At 41.7% G+C, this 17279-nt stretch overlaps 1 protein-coding gene across 9 annotated transcripts in view; it reads right to left on the reverse strand.

The window, feature by feature from the left end:
• Window positions 1-17279, reverse strand: part of PLEKHA1 (pleckstrin homology domain containing A1) — an 83142-nt gene that overhangs the window by 30812 nt on the left and 35051 nt on the right. For 7 of the 9 annotated variants that reach the window (XM_053308588.1, XM_053308590.1, XM_053308583.1 and 4 more), the window contains 4 exons: window positions 10270-10367; window positions 5665-5796; window positions 3903-4043; window positions 2505-2573 (listed from right to left, as the gene is read on the reverse strand). In XM_053308588.1, the coding sequence (XP_053164563.1) occupies window positions 2505-2573; window positions 3903-4043; window positions 5665-5796; window positions 10270-10367 (440 nt within the window). The remainder of the gene's footprint in view (window positions 1-2504; window positions 2574-3902; window positions 4044-5664; window positions 5797-10269; window positions 10368-17279) is intronic. The other 2 variants (XM_053308589.1, XM_053308587.1) reach the window with 1 other exon arrangement.

Genomic DNA, 17279 nt, shown 5'->3' on the forward strand with positions numbered 1-17279 from the left:
ATTAATAATTGGCGGATAAGGAAAACTATAGAGGTACTAACATTCTTCAATCTGGAAGCTTAAGCTGGTCCAGAACATGGCTGCAAGGATGCTTGTGGGCGCAAGTCACTTCATGAGTGTCACACTCATCTTGCAGCAGCTTCATTGGTTCCAGTCCACTTCTGGGCTAGATTCAAAGTGTTGGTCTTGACTTGTATTTGGGGTAGGTTCAAAAATGGCTACCGCCATCACCATCCCTCTTTATTATAGAGCTTGAACCTCCCTGGGCTTGGGGGTGGAATCCCAGGGAGAATTCTCTTTATTTTGCTACTAGACAATTACAAAAATCTTTCACGTGCAAGCCTGAATGTGGTGAGAAAACTGATAGCTGCTGAATGCCTGAGGCACCGTGTCTGCACCAGACAAATCATCCTTTAGTGCCTCCCACCCCCAAGTTAAAAACCATCGTGGAGAGGCTTGTATTCAGGTACTACAGCTTCCATCTGAGGCTTACTCAGCTTTTAGTCACAGATAATTCAAAAAAGCACCCCAAATGATGTTGGGGCAGCACACCTTAAAAATCTGGGTTACCCAGCTGCACATTACAGGTATGTAGGAAAATGCAAAAGCACACATAAATGCGTACAGAGTCTTTTGCTACACCCTAGGTGTATGGAGTGTAGGCTAGTGTTTCTTATTTCAATTAAATTGTAGGTAAACTATAATAGATCAGTATCAGGAATATGCAAAACACACCCACAAAAGGAATATAACTTCTAACTCAAAGTTTTACTAAGTCACTTTCTCCTGTCCACTTTCACTTCTGAAGCCAAAGCCCAGGCTTCCTTCTCTTGAACTCACCAAACCCTGGTTGAGAATTCAAGCTTCGTGCCCTCCTGCCGAGTCATTTTCCTGCAGCCATCCTTCCTGGCCACATGTCCTTAGCTAACAAACAACTACCTTCTTCCTCCCTACAGCTCTCTAGGTCCCACCCACCTGGTGTGCTGATTGGCTGAGCCATCGGGTTCACCAGTCTGTCTGTTAAGACAGGGTTCACTTCTGGTAAACTCTTTAGTGGGAGGGGTGGTTGATCACTACACAAGCACTTAAACAAGAATAAATTCCCTCACCCTTCTAGCTAATTCCTACCTTTACTACTTACTTGCAGGTAAGGAATTTCCAGTTGATTCCCAGTCCAAGGTTGTTAATCTCCCCTTTCCTTAAAGTAGTTGCTGATCATACCTCACTCCAAGGCCTCCAGGGAAGAACTGAACTCTAACACACCACTCTTCTACTTCTCTATAGGCTGCTGTTCAGTAAAGTTTGCCCCTCATTCCAGATTGTACCACAGGATTTGATTCTCCTGGGCTTTCTTCCTTATTTGGAGAGGCCCACCTCCAAGTAGTTACTTGAATTGAGGCCTAGTACTGTCTCAAGCTTGAATATCACTACAATCCATAAGATATTTTCTATATTATTGAAAATAATAGAAAAGAAAGCTGCTTGCACATTCTGTTACTATTGTCTTATTATTCAGTCAGTAGCTTATAGCCATGGGACGGAATCCACACTTGGGTTTGGTAGCTAACCAGTAACAGTTGCCATACTTGCTTGGCTCTCAGTCTTGGGGAAAATCCAGATGTGGCACAAGTTAACATGTGTTTTAACAATATGTGGCACAAGTTAACATGTGTTTTAACAGTAGTTTTCATGTGTTTTAACATGAAAACTACTGACTGCAGCAGTTAGTTGCATACACTGCAGATCATTAGTTGAGAACTGAAGTTCTGTAAAGTAGTGCAGATAGTAGCACAGTAATCCTGATCTACCAATGCTTCTCTGGACAGAGGCTAAAAGGTACCCAAGAGATCTCCTTAAAGTTATTATCTTGACTCCAGTGCAAGTGTTGTTGTATGGGGCAATGGTTTGATTAATCTAGAATGACAATGATACTTAGATTAATCAACCCATTGTCCCATAAAATATCCATAATATTTTGTGTCATTTTAGCAGTATTGAAAGGGATGATGCTCCAAGTCACCACATTTCCAGAATAAAAAACTAGCTATCAGTCAAAATACTAAAGCAAAACAATTACACACAAGCACTTAAATTAGGTACAGCACTTTGTGCTAATAGACACAGAGTCCTTTTTTATGATCAGCGAGAAATGGCTTGGGGCACGCGGAGAGGAAGGCTGAAAACAGCTCCCCACAGATAACTGCCCCATCTGTTGGGCACATGCATCGAGGGCTGGGGCATGGTGCATTATCCCCCAACGATGGTCAGCCGCCCATCAGCGTCGCAGCATCGGCTTAAAGCAGCTGACATTGTCACACAATTACAGAAACAGAGCTAAGGGAATGCTCACTCCCTTAGAATCATTTAAGTGGGTGGCTGCCTATGCAGGTTTGCCACCTAACCCAGCAGTTCCTATGCATGGGCAAGAACAGCCTCACAAGCTATCATTCACAATTTAAATTCAGTTTTGTTTCCAAAGCAATATTTTATATTTAGGTACATACCAGTTCAGATTTGAAGTAGCCTATTGTGTTCTCATCCAGCTGGAAGTATCTTCTTTTCCAGTTTTTCATCTACATAAAAGCAAGCAAAAATCCAACTTAACCCCAGTATATCATAGAAACATAGGAAGCTGCCATATACTGAGTCAGACCATAGGTCCATCTCGCTCAGTATTGTCTACACAGACTGGCAGCGGCTTCTCCAAGGTTCCAGGCAGGAATCTCTCTCAGCCCTATCTTGGAGAAGCCAGGGAAGGAACTTGGAGCCTAGATGCTCTTCCCAGAGTGGCTCCATCCCCTAAGGGGAATATCTTCCAGTGCTCACACTTCTAGTCTCCCTTCCATATGAAACCAGGGTGGATCCTGCTTAGCTTAAGGGGACAAGTCATGCTTGCTACCACAAGACCAGCTCTCTTCCCTAAAGACAACAAGACTTTTCAATTTATTCATTGGACTCTTAAAGGTAAAAGTGTGCCGTCGAGTCGATTCCGACTCCTGGAGCCCACAGAGCCCTGTGGTTTTCTTTGTTAGAATACAGGAGGGGTTTACCATTGCCTCCTCCCATGCAGTATGAGATGATGCCTTTCAGCATCTTCCTATATTACTGCTGCCCAATATAGTTCCAGCAGGGATTCGAATCGGCAACCTTCTGCTTGTTAGTCAAGCATTTTCCCACTGTGCCACTTCGGACTCTTAGGATCACAATATATAGATTTTTTTTTCAGGGTAGTAAAGCTCTCTGCAGTAAGTTGGAAAAAGCTACCATGATTTTTATTAGCGGAGGATGAATGCCCCCCCCCCAAAAGAATCAAAAAGGAGACTGCTGAGTACAGATCTTGGAGAAGCCGATAAAGAAAGATGGGTATTGACAGCACAGTGGGGTCAGTTCAGACATAACACTGAACCATTATTTGGTTTTATGTTGATAAGCCCTCCTCTCACATGCTTTGATTTCTCCTCTTACTTCAGATTCAGCAGCAAGCTATGTTTACCATTACATTCAATTTAAGCAAGCTATGGTTTTGGCAATCCTCACCTGCAGTCAAACTAGGGTTTGGAAACCATATTTTGCCCTGTTCTGATTTCTCCTCTCATATATGAGCATTCAATGGAAAGACTGAGAACAGGTTCATTCAATATTTTGGTGGGGTCTTCCATGAGGAAGGATGGTGTATGGTACCTTCAGTTAAGTAACATGTTATCAAGAATGATTATGAGGACACAAGCAACCAACACACCCCTAAATTTCAAACTCTGAAAAATTCCAACAGCCCTATACCTCTCCCTCAACCCCAGATTCTCTTTTATATATCCCACAAGTATATTAATCAAATCTGTTTTGTCTGTCAAGTTGTAGCATGATGCACATTATCAACCTTGTTAATTACAGAAATAGCTTACCACTGCTCCTTGCTTAACACAATAGCCAGCTTTGATCACAGCATTATCGGGGACATGTTTAGCAGAAAAGTAAGGAAGGTGGCTTTGGGACCGTTTCAAGTAGTTTTTATCACCTTCACCACATTCATTTACCTCTTCCTTCTAGAAAAAAAATGAAAGTGATTTTAAAAGCTCTCTCTTTTCATTTGATGCAACCTATAAGGTTTGAGGAGGAGTTTGCAAGTGTCTGCATATTAAAACTTGTCATCTCAGAACTGTGCTTCAGCTAATATACTCCATTTTTATAGCTGCTAGACTAACTAGGCCCAAGCCTCTTGCAAGCCAATTACCCATACTACCACTAGCCTCAACCCAAGTTTGGAACTAGATATCTTGCTAATGAAAACATTGATTACTTATTCTACCAGCAGAAGTTTAACAGGTTCAACTGTAAAAAACACATTTCTCTTGACAATCATTCTGTACATACAAGATAATATTTAAAAGGTTGCTTTAAACAAAATTTTATTGCTTATGATGGAATTAAAATTAGAAATGATGTTTTTATACCAGATTAAAGAATTCCATAAAAGGTGATGATAGAAAGGCTGATAAATGTGAATATATATTCCATGGGCACTCCAAACATATACAGGAGAACCTCGTCATATGAGAATTCAATATCCAAGATTTCACATATTCGCAGGTTCTGACACCCAATTTCAGTATCTGCAGATACTAAAGAATTAAAACCCACATATCTGCAGTTCCTAGAGGACCAGAAGTGACTCTCCATTTTTTCACCAGGATCCATCTTGTGGCTCATTTCTTTGAAAAACAAGAAGTTCCCCCCACAATTTTGGGGTGTATTCCACAACTTAGGGGGCATTGCTGGGTACAAGGAGGGTATATGGTGACCCTGCAGAGCATAGTAATGTACTTTATCCTGCTCCCATTGTTTTTTTTGCCATTTTTCAGCTTTTTTCTTTTAAAAAATCAAGCATTTTCCAGCAATTTTTTTGCAGTTTTGGGAGGCATTGCTGGGCACAAGGAGACCCTGCGGAGCACAGTACAGCTGGGGTTTTTTTTTTTGTTTGGGTGTGTGTGTGTGTGTGCAGTTTTAATTTTTGCTGTGCATTCTGCAACCTCACCCCATTTTCTATAGGCACAATACCTCATTATTCACAGTAGTATGTTAGGAATGGAACCCACGTGAGTAATGAGGTTTGCCTTTATTATGAAGTTCCTAAATAAAAATACTACCTGGTTAATTGCAGGGGAATAACAGGAGGAGAGAGGGTATGCCCTCACCTCCTGCCTGTGGCTTCCAGCGGCATCTGGTAGGCCACTCTGAGAAACAGGATGCTGGACTAGATGGGCCTTGGGCCTGATGCAGCAGGGCTGTTATGATCTTAATGAAGGAGCCAATCAATGTGTGCAAATCTGCTTTGATGGTCAAATGACATTCAACCCCTGCTCTACAAGACAAACTTGTCCTCCTGCAACAGCAGAGGGAGAGACAAGACAGTGAGGCTCCTCCATCAGCCTGGTATATACTGGATCTAAGCTATATACCCAAATGTTATCAGTGGCATTGACAGCTCTGTTAAGACGCCTTGTGAGGCCTTTGTGCCTACAAGGCAGGATTTAAGTCAAACATTCTGTTACAATGAAAAGGACAGCTCTTGTAGGCAATGGAGCTCCAATCTGCAAAAAAAAAATCACTCAACAGGAAAAACAATTTTAATAATTAGAAAATAATGTTATTAAGATAGATTACTACCTGAGTAGGAGTTATAATGGGAACACCACCAACTATCTCGGTTCTGTAAGACATTTGTTTCTTTATCCCCAGATTTTCAGCATGACGATTTGAATTCTCAGTCTGAGAATGTGAATCAGCCTGCTTTGGTACCTGAAAAAGCAAACATGGAAAATGGATTGTGTAATGCCTTTGTTAACATGGAATAAGCAAAACAAATTCAAAGTGGTTAAATACAATTTGAAATACTGATTAAAGGCATAAACAACAGAATTTTCCCATTCTGATATGCACAAACAAATTGGATGCTTGTTTTTTTTACAAAACTACTTGGCACATCTATGTTGGAGATGCAAGATGCGTAGTTTGGAAGGTCAGTTATTTGCTGTGCTTCAAACTTTTCCTATGACACTGAACATTGCTGGGACCATCTGTTATTCCACTCTATTCCATCTATGTGTTTGACAACACCATCAAAGAATTCTGTCAGAGAAGACAGATACTGCTTTGCAAAAAACATACTGATGTTCTCTCATCAAAGCTTCTTCTCTGTGTTTAACCATTCTAGCCCAACATTTCTCACCTGTTTCACTGTTTGTAATTTCCTAGATCATCTTAAGAGATTGAGTTACATGAGCTATCTTTATAGTCTTCTGGCAGAGAGATTGATTCATGCAAGTTGAGCAAATTTTAGCTCAACTTTTTTTTTAGAAGCCCAGCTTCCCATAAGAAGAGTTATTTAAAAACTCAACTAATCCTCACCTAGGTCCAAAGAATTATTAGTTTGTATTATTGTTTTTATTATAATTAGATCTAAAATTTCACCTTTATACCTCTCCAACTGACATTTTAAAGAGGAATTGCTGGAAAAAAATGTTTGCAATAGGTCTCTTTCTACCATCTACTGTAATGAAGAATGATGCAAGGAACTGATTCACTTTCTCTACGGTCATCATTTATGAAGTGCCTAATAGGGATTTGCATGGAACCGGTTTGAACGGCAGCCAGTTCCACCAGTTTGACGGCGGGAGCGGGAGCTTTAAGGGTGGGGGAGGATGCACTTACCACCACCACCACCACCACGCTGCATGCCACGCGCAGGCGCATCTAATATTTCCTGGTACTTCCGGTAAATATAGCGAAGGGGGAGGAAGGGAGGTACGCTGCTGCCCCGGGGGATGTTTAAAGAACAGTGCCAATGGGGGAAGGGCATCCTCCCCTGCCCTTAAAAGTGCACCTCCCACCATCGAACCGGCCCCCGCCAGTTCCGTGCACATACCTAGTGCCTAATGGAGCTTCCTTGTCTGGTTCCAATGCTACCTGAACACCTTTCATCCAATAACTCCACTGTCCCTGAGACAGATTGCTTGTTTCTGATATACTTAGAGGTATCAATTTGGTCTTCATCCTTCTCAGCTAGGCTTAGTATAGCTTTAGATGGTTTGCATCTATTTTTATGATTTGAACAAGATGTCTTTTTAAGGGAACCTTCTTGCCTCATGGACTCTGCACACTTGCCTGGGCCCTTTATAGTCTAAAATAGTCTCCAGGTTTCCTGAAGCAATCTAACCATCCTAACTGTACACATTAGTTTTAAATAGTGGATTCTTTCATTTTTGAAAATATCCATTTTGAAAAAGATAAGAACACACACACACAGACACACAGAGCCATACAGCCATTTCTATATTTCACTGGTTTTAAATTACAGGTGGACCTTGTTATCCATGGGGGGTTCTGTTCTCGACTACAACTGCAGATAATGGAAGCGCGGATAATGAGACATTGAGTGAATGGGAATTGGGGGATTGGGTTCCTGGAGGTAAAAATGTGTTTAATAAGCTGAAAATGCATAAACAGAAATAAAGTGCAGTACTGTGCTCTGTGGGTCTCCAGCTGTCCAGCAATGCCCTCCAACCCTTCAATGTTGGCAATTTACTATGAAAAATCACAGGACAGAACAAAAAGCCACAATATGGCTCCTTTCAACAAAATGGTTTTCTCCAAGCTGCTGGAGAAAAATGTGGATTTCTCAACAGAAAGGCTTCCTGTAGCTGCAACAATGAAAGAGGATGCAAAGCAAGAGACCAGGAAAAGGTTTATACAGCTTTATTCATAGTGGGAGGGAAGGGGAGGCGGTGCTCTGAGTGGAAGAGCATCATGAATGGAATCGTGGATACACTGATTTTAACCATTTTTAAACCAGCATATACCAAGGTCGGGTCTCCATTGCCCAACTGCAGATACACCAAACCGCAGGTGCTGAGAACATGTATGAGGTCTAGCTGTATTAGAGTTAAATACTCTTTGCTTACTTCTAGTGCTTTTTATCTTTTAGCTTCTAAAAGCTTATAGTATAGCTATCAATTAAATGTGAGCTGTATCATAAGAGAGCAGTTTATAAATGTAGTCATTTAAGTTATTTAAAATACACTCATGAAGAATATAAAATCAAGAGGTGCAAATATATTCTCATCAGCTGAATATTCAATTCTCAAAAGAACTAGATGCTTTTCTTAAGCTACATGAACTAAAATATAAATTTAAAATTATATGATTTCAAGATGCCAAAATTATATGTTAGTGTTGTGTCATGTGGTGTAAAGTTACTATCAAGCAAAACAGATCTTGCTGGTTAAAACAATCCTTAATTCTATGCTGGAAGCATCATGCCAAAAAAAGTTACCAATTTGATACCATCAAAAGTAAAGTTGCTAAAACTTAGTTTTTTTAAAAAAAAGGATCCAGTCTCTCTAGTGATACCTAAAGTTTGCTTTTCATGGTATAAGAAACTTTCTAACAAACCATCAGAGATCCACATCTTCCAATTCACATCTGCTCCTGCAAGAGAACTATGCTTAAAAATTAGATGCTGTGCCTACACTTACTCCATACAATGAATGCTTGGTGGTACTATCTGAAAATAACTTTTAGAAATTTATTTTTATTTATTTTTATATTTTATCTCCCGCTCTTCCTCCAAGGAGCCCAGAGCGGTATACTACATACTTGAGTTTCTCCTCACAACAACTCTGTGAAGTAGGTTAGGCTTAAAGAGAAGTGACTGGCCCAGAGTCACCCAGCTAGTATCATGGCTGAATAGAGATTTGAACTCGGGTCTCACTGATATAACTTTTTTTTTTTTTTGCTCAGAGTCTATGAGCTTGTCATGGTCTAAGTAGATGCTAGGAATTTTCTTTAAAATACAGCAAACCAGTGTTGAAGTAATGCTTTAATCAGACTACAAATTAGGCAAAAGGGTGAAATGTGTGGGGGGGTGTCCCTCCACATTTGCCATGGCACATGAATTTATTAAGGCCTGAATATAGGCAAATCACAAGTACACTGGCTTTTAAGCAGTTACTGAAATGTATACCCACAATTTCACTTACTATGGGAAGTGGCCATAGTAAGTGAAATTTTCTATCCCCCTCTGGGACCATAAAGAACCTCAGCCTCTCTCTAGCCTAAAGGTGAATGTCAAGGCTGACTGACAGCAGTGAGCTACAGAGATGTTCCACGCATTACTACTCATTGCCAAGAGCAGCCATAGCCCTGCCCTCCTGTTCCAAGCTTCAGCACACTTAAATCTTTGCAATTGTGCTGGGCTTCCAAAACCCTCCACAGCACCGAACTGTAGAGACACAGGAAGTGACTGTGATCCTACGGATGCTTACCTGAAAAGCCTAGAACACAGTGAGTAAACATGCCTAGGATTGCACTGAGGAGGAACAACAGGATTCTGGAGATTATAAATGTTGGCTTGGCTACCAAGGGCAGCCAAGATTTGTGGAATCCTAAATATAAAAGAGCCCTTTAAAATGTATACACCTGTAGTGACAGTCAGGCTTGAGGGAGGGCTAGGCCTCAATTAGAGTAAATGCTTGGAGGCTGAGCATCTTCAGATAAGGACAAAAGGCCAGTAGAATCAAATCCACATAGCCCAGTACAGAGTGAGGGGCAGGGTTTACTGGACAACAACTTATAGAGGAGTGGGGTAGGTGTGTATTCGAGTTAAGCTCTCCCCCAGAGGCCTCAGAGTGTGGTCTGATCAGCAACTACTGCAGACTAACAGCCCTAGAATGGGAATTACTGGAAGTAAGTCGGAATGATAAGGACCAGTTTAGCTAAACACATCAGGGAATTTATTCTTGTTTAAGTGCTTAGATTAGATATGACTGCATGGTTCTTGTAGTTTCTGGAGAAGAGTTTTGCTTGAATGGAAGCAATGACTGTTGATGCCTCTATAGTTTTCCTTATCATCCAATTATTAATAAATCATTGTTATTATAGGGCGTGTTACTCCTTATTAGGTCCTATCCTAGTCACACACTCTTGAAGTGTGCTCAAGCCTTTCTTGTACGGAGGAATATTCTACTTCGCTCTCTGAGAATATTCCCTTAGAAGGGTGAATCTACTCATATTTTTAAAAGTGGATGGCAGCCTACCCAGGACACCTCAAGGGATCCTGTATCCCCCCCCCCCGCATCACTTTGATCATTATACCACCCCCCATCCTTACTTAATTAAAAAAAATTAGAATGCACAGAAGTGTTTCATTAGACTAGCATTATATTTGATGGTGTGTGTGTGGAATGATCCTAGCATACAAAAGCAATTACTTACTGTGATTTTGGTAGCTTTGTTCAGCACATTTACCCATTCAACTAAATCTTGCTGATCATTGGCTTGTAGAAAGTATTTTCTCATCCCTGCATTCATTACTAGTAGAGACAACACAGAAGAAATAAGGTACACTATCAGTGTATGGTTACATTGGCTAGACAAGGAAAAATGCAAGAAAAAAGTTAGCAGGGAGTGACAGGACCATCACCATTCGAGTCTGACTTTTTTCAGTTTCTTATCAAAGTGTATGATGCATTCACAGCACAACACATCCGAAATAATGCTGGGTTTAAAAAATAATAATCCTAAAGTTCTACAGGAGCAATACTTGTATCCCTAGGTCAACTATCTTATAAGAAACCTTGGGGAAAAATAGACATTGCTAACTTTTCCAACTTTCCAAGCTGAACTCCACACCTTTGCTGTCAAATTGCTTTGTTGCAGCAACGTAACCCACCATCCTATAGAATTCAAAATATAAAAATAATAGCCTTACTTTGGTTTGAGAACACCAGAAGTGTTTTGTCCCTATTTACATAGGACTTTACCAACTGTTTATAGTTCAAAGCATCCAACCCTATAGTTGCAGCATCTGTATATATAGATCACGGTTGCACAACTTTGGTCCTCCTGAAGATGCTGGACTACAACTCCTCTCATCCCTGATTATTGGCTACTGTGGCTGGCAATGACGGCAGCTGTAGTCTGACAATAGCTGGAGAGCCAAATGTTAGGAGTAACCTCTTTTCCAGCCCAAACTATATGTACCAGGACTTTTCCAGGCCCCCACACTTGTATTACCAAAAGGGTTCCGTGTTGCTGCCCCCTCCCATACTTGATAACAACAACAAAAAGGCTGAGAAAATCTCTGAGTAAATCAGATGTGGAAAGACCCTACAACAACTGCAAACAAGTCTGGTATACATATACTATAAGGCTTTCCTCAGGAAATTAAAGGTAATCACAAGTTAAGCAATTCTCCAGAACAGTAATCTCCCTCCTCAAGCATGAAAACAATTTCCTATTACTGATTAGCCTTGAGGACTAGAACCTCCTGATTAGATCAACCTTGAAGGGTGAGTCACACACACAAAGTAAGCTCTATCCTTAGGCAGTTCAGCTTACCTGAATCCCCCAGCAACAATAGATCGCAAAATCACAGTACCAGGAACAATCCTCTCAAGCTTCCCCCACAAATGCTCAGTCTCTAGGGTATAACTGCCCGCCCATGTGAGTACTTTGTTCAGTGTACATTCAGCTTTTGTGCAATGTTCACTGTCCAGTATAAGCATTGGTTAGCTGTGCCCAGCTTGCTAACTTCCCTGCGGATTTACTTTCACATTACTGTTCCTGGGAATTAAGACATCCCTTCTTCTCTTTACCTTGACCATCCAACCCTACTGAAAGCCCAGAGAAAGAGAGAGCATTCTGTGGATAAATCCTAGGGATTCCCAATCCTGAAAATGTCTGAGCTGAAATCACTGTGTTGGGCCCTTCAATCCCTAGCAGACCACTAACCTAGCTTTTACCAGTAAAAATGGAGCCCCTGGGGACTCCTTAATTTGCGTTTCTTTGACCAATGATTGGTCAGAAGAGGAGACATTAGGCTATATCAGCCATTGTCTCCATGGGAGCTAAACCCTATCCAGGGTCTCTCCTCATTTGACAAACAAGAGTCAACTGGAGATCTATATTTATGAATAGGTTTCTCCAAACACACCCAACGTTCCCCTTAGTTCTCTAAAAATCCCTATCATGACCTTTTCCGCTAACAACCTAAATTATAGTGACCTACTGAGGAGAATAGCCCTCTTGCGTTTGTCTTCTCTCAAAACCTAGTCTCCCCTCAAATAGCATGTAGCCACTAGGGATGTGCATGAACCGGTTTGGAAACCCTTTTACTGGCCTCCGAGCCAGTTTGAACCCTTGCTGACTTGAAGGCAGGGGGGATGGCTTTAAGAGCAGGGCAGGATGCACACACACACCCCGCCGCGTTTCCACTGCCGGCCTGCATTTCCCTAAAAGCCTGTTGTATCTCCCTGCCACCCCGTCCCAACGTTGACTAGATATAACGGAAGTACTAGCTGAATGCATTGCTTTTCTGCGTTGATATTCATGCAAGCAAGTTTAGTCTTTCAAATTCGCCATGTTTATGATTTGGCTTGCTAGTATTACAATTAGGTATCCGTTTTATTGGTTCTCCAAACGAGTGTGTGTACTTTTCTTGTTATTCAATACATGTATATTTTGCATTAGCTTGTGGTCTCCATTCATATCATTCCCAGTTACATTCAAAGATACCTCTGAGCTCCTGCAGCATACATGCATCTTGCCCTACCTGTCATAGCACAACGTTGTACAGCCTTAGACTAGATCAGTACTTGAATGCTATTGAGAAGGAAGACAACACCAGCAAGATTTAAAGTATCAAAAACGTACATCCAGCATCCTGACATGCAAAGAATCTGTGTGAATTATTTCAGGCAATGGTCCCAAAGAGCTGATTTCTTTTGCTTTTATAGTATACATAAATTGGCAAGCCATTTCCTAGTGTTTGGTAATCATATGGGTTTACTTAGCCAGCACGATACCATCTTGCATCCTTTTCAAGTACTCAATAAAGGAAAAGCATAGGAGCTCAATTAACCTGCTCCGAAAAATACTATTCTAAAGAGTCATACGTAAGAAGAGTATTTGTGGCTGAAGTATCTTCTCCAGAAGGGTAAATGACTACAGAGAACCATTAGCCATGTGGCTGACATGTGTAGCCACTCCTGAGGATAGAAGCAACAAATATGGGAAGTCTGTTGTCAGTAGCACACCACAACACAGGGAGATGATTTTACCCTACTTACATAACCAATAATAAATCCAGGGGAAAAGATTTAATAAAAATTGCCTTACCACAGAGCCAGACACTACACACCATTGGGATTCCACATAGCTGCACACACCCTGTGGCAAGACTACAAGTGAAGAGCACATGATGTACTATAAAGGTAAAGTGTGCCGTCGAGTCGGTGTTGACTCCTGGCGACCACAGACCACCTTAAAATATCCTTGTAATGTTATAAAAGCCACTATTATGACTCATCCTTCAATCCTGCTCTGCATATGGTTGAATTATGTCCCAGGTCAATGACCCAAAAACATGTTTTTTCTTAAGGAAAAAAAAATTAAGATTCTTAATCTAATCAAAGCCTAGGGTTAGTCCAAACATTTGTTAATTGCTTCATGAGAAGCAATCCCAAGGGGTGGGACATATGACAAACTAATATTATGATCAAGCCTCTCCAGCAGCTCATAAGCAAAATGCAACTAGTCATGAATTTTAACCAAGCTCAGAAGTCAGATCTAATTATCACTTTTTACCGATTACTGTCTTAGAAACTCAGCAGCCAATGCCGATATGATTTATCTACAGTGTCAGACATGGGCACACAATTTACAAATTATGCTGTTGCAACAGCTGCTAAGCCTAGTTTTCACAAATGAAATTTTAAAAAACAAAATCTAAGCAAGTACTTGTATATTCATCATTGACAGGATGTTATGTCGAGTGTGAAACCATTAGCAGCTATTGCCTACTTATGTTAATAATGTTGCTTCGTGCACCGTATTTTCTGGTAGTATTTTCTATTTTCTACTTGTACCTTTTTACAAGTAGTTTATAGCCGCCTGCAGTGTTTATACCAATGCGGAGTTTGGGCTCTAAGTCAGGAGCAAGCCCAAAAGTGGTTCCGCCGATGTAGCATTTATGTGAGATTTATCAACAGGATTTTAGGTGCCAATGGGGGGGGGGGGGATGGCACCTAAACAGCATAAGAGCTACACTGCTAATTTCAAGCTGATAGTGGTGCTAAGAGCAGAGCAGAGCAGAAATAAAACTACAGACTATGAATTTGAAGTGGATGACTGCTGTATTTGTCAGTGGAAAATAAAAAAAAGACAACCTGGCAAGTATGCCGAAAACAAAACATGCAAGGAAAAGTGGTGTTGCAGCCTGGCCTGATTTGGAGAATAACCTCGAGGAGTGGATTACAGAGCAGAGAGAAAGAGGACTACCAGAAAATCTGCACACAAGCAAACTTAATGGCACAATAAATGGGAATAACTGACTTTAAAGGTGGCCCATGTTACAGATTTAAAGGTGCTACAGATTTATGAGGCAAAATAATTCATCTGTGCGCACTAAAGAGAGAGAGCCAGCGTGGTGTAGTGGTTAGAGTGCTGGACTAGGACCGGGGAGACCTGAGTTCAAATCCCCATTCAGCCATGAGACTTGCTGGGTGACTCTGGGCCAGTCACTTCTCTCGCAGACTAACCTACTTCACAGGGTTGTTGTGAGGAGAAACGTTAAGTATGTAGTACACCGCTCTGGGCTCCTTGGAGGAAGAGCGGGATATAAATGTAAAAATAATAATAATAAAATAATAATAATAATACAATGGGTTAGCAGCTGCAGACTGACTGGCGGGGGGATTTGTTTTTTAAAAATTTGTTGAAAATGCCACTGAGCGGGGGGAAATTGTGTAATCACAAATAATAAATATGGGCAAAGTTCCACTGGTGTTTGACTATCCCCAGAATAGGGCAGTGAATGAAAAAGGAGAATTTCACTAGCAACAAACTAAAACCAATGCTAATTTTTAAATGGAAAACTATCCCGAAAGGCAATTTTCCTTCAGATGTTGTTGTTCGTGCTAATGAGAAAAGGTGGCTGTGCGAAGCCATAATATTTGAATGGCTTCGTGAAATTTTGCGGAAAAGAAAATGAACTTTTTTCCAACCGCACGGCATTATAATAATGGACTCAATGTGTGCACATTTACTGGATTCAGTTTAAAATGAATGCAAAAAGATATCACCTATGCTAGCTGTGATTCCTGGTGGTTTGACCAAAATCTTTCAGCCCTTACATTTATGCATGAACAAGGTATTTAAATGCAAAATGTGAAAGCACTGGGAAAACTGGATCAGGAAAGGCCTGGAAACATTCACAAAGGGTTGGAAAATGTGCAAGGCAACCTACGGCAAGGTCGCAAAATGGGTTACAGCATGGAAAGCTGTAAAACCTCTTCAGTGGTTTCTGGTTTCACAGAAGCTGGAATTATACAATCTGAAAATGCTGAAAGCGATGGAACAAACATTTCACAAGAGAACGAAAATGATGAGGATGTAGATGATCTTGAAAAAATAGATGCGACCTTGTTAAGCCTTTTTATTTCGGAGAGCAATAATTCGGACTTCGAAGGTTTCCTTTGAATGCAATGTGATGTGCAAATAAAATTGAAAATAAAGGAAGGTTTCCTATGAAGTGAAATGGGAAAATTACTTCTGCAATGTGATGTGTTAAAAATAAAAAAAATTATGTTCATCATTTATGTCTTAATTTCCTTTCTTTGCAATCATTTCCTTGAAATGAGGATATGGGTGACCAGTGATTTACACTGCAATGCTTAGCTGTAAAACAATTTTAAGTTTAGCTATAGTAAAATTCTAAGCATTCTTCAGCACAACTGAAAAAACGGAGCATTGGTTACTCACCGTGAAGGCTCCTTCTTGCTGCGGGGTCCAAGAGCGTCTCACAGATGGGTTATCTTCACCCACATGACTCCAAGGCAGGACTATGCAAATTAGTTAGAGTTTAAGTTCGGGAGGAGAAAGCCCCTCCCCAGTTCTTTTAGTATCAGTAGCAACAAGCACAGTGATGCGAAGCAAGCCCCTGGTAAACTATATGCAAAAAACAAGTCAAACAAACACGGCCAAAAACTAACTAGTCCAATGTTACAGAAATCACTTCGCAGAAAATTTACACTAACAGATTTCTGGACGGTAGGATCTGGCACGAAGGGTGGGTCGAGATGCCCTTGGACCTCGCAGCAAGAAGGAACCTTCACAGGGAGTAACTCTGCTGTTCTCTGCTGCTCTGGGTCCAAGGGCGTCCCACAAATGGGACATACCAAAGCTCTGGATACCAAGAGGGAGGGTACCAGCTACTACCATGCAGGCAGCACCTGCTGGAGGACTCTCCTCCCGAACGCTGCCTGTGCAGATGCAAACATATTGAGTTTACTGTGTCTGACAATGGTAGAGGAAGCCCACCAGGTCGCCACTCAGCAGATGTCCTGGACAGGAGCAGTAGTGAGAAAAGCCGCTGATATGGCCGCTGACCTAGAGGAATGGGCGAGAACCATAGTCAGAGCCCTAAGGCCTTGTGATTCATATGCCAGAGCTATACAAGCCTTAAGCCACCTAGCTATGGTGGTGGGTGCCACTGGCCGACCCATGGAGAAAGGGGCCAATGTAGGCCTCACTTGAAAAATAGCAAAGATCAGTTCCAGAGCTTCTCTACAAAGGGTAAAAAGGAGCATTTCTCCAATGCATGGTGAAAGGAAACAAAGAGGAACTCAGAGGTTCTAATGTGCTTGGTCCGCCTGATGTAGATTTTGAGACATCTGCAGCCGTCGAGCTCATGCCACGCCTCTTCCGCCGGGGAAACCGGGTGCAGGCAAAAGGAAGGTAGCATGACGTCCTGGGATATGTGAAAAGGGGAATGCTACCTTGGGACGGAAAAGGGTCTGGATTAGCTTAACCGAGTCTTCCGAGAAGATACCGAGGTTTTTGTGTACGGACAGAGCCCTGAGCTCAGACATCCTGCATGCAGAGGTGATGGCCACTAAGAATGCAAGTTTGAGTGATAGTATCCGCAGGGGAATAGAAGACAATGGCTCGAAGGGGGGGGGGGCTGAAGGGCCTGGAGAACAGTATGCAGCTTTCAGGTGGGGAAATGGTGGACCACCGGCAGGGACAGGAGAGTAGCACCCTGCAGGAAAGGTCTGAGGTGTGGGTGGCGATGGCCAGCTCTCTTAGAGGTACATGCAATGAGACCAACGAGGGAGAAGGCTTGACGTTTCAGAGTGATCGCTGAGAGACGCTTGTCCAAACCGTCTTATAGGAATTGCAACAAGTGAGACATGGAGGCGGACCTTCTTGGCACCCCGTGGTGG

The sequence above is a fragment of the Hemicordylus capensis genome, chromosome 3 (assembly GCF_027244095.1).
Source record: "Hemicordylus capensis ecotype Gifberg chromosome 3, rHemCap1.1.pri, whole genome shotgun sequence".
Taxonomy (NCBI): Eukaryota; Metazoa; Chordata; class Lepidosauria; order Squamata; family Cordylidae; genus Hemicordylus; species Hemicordylus capensis.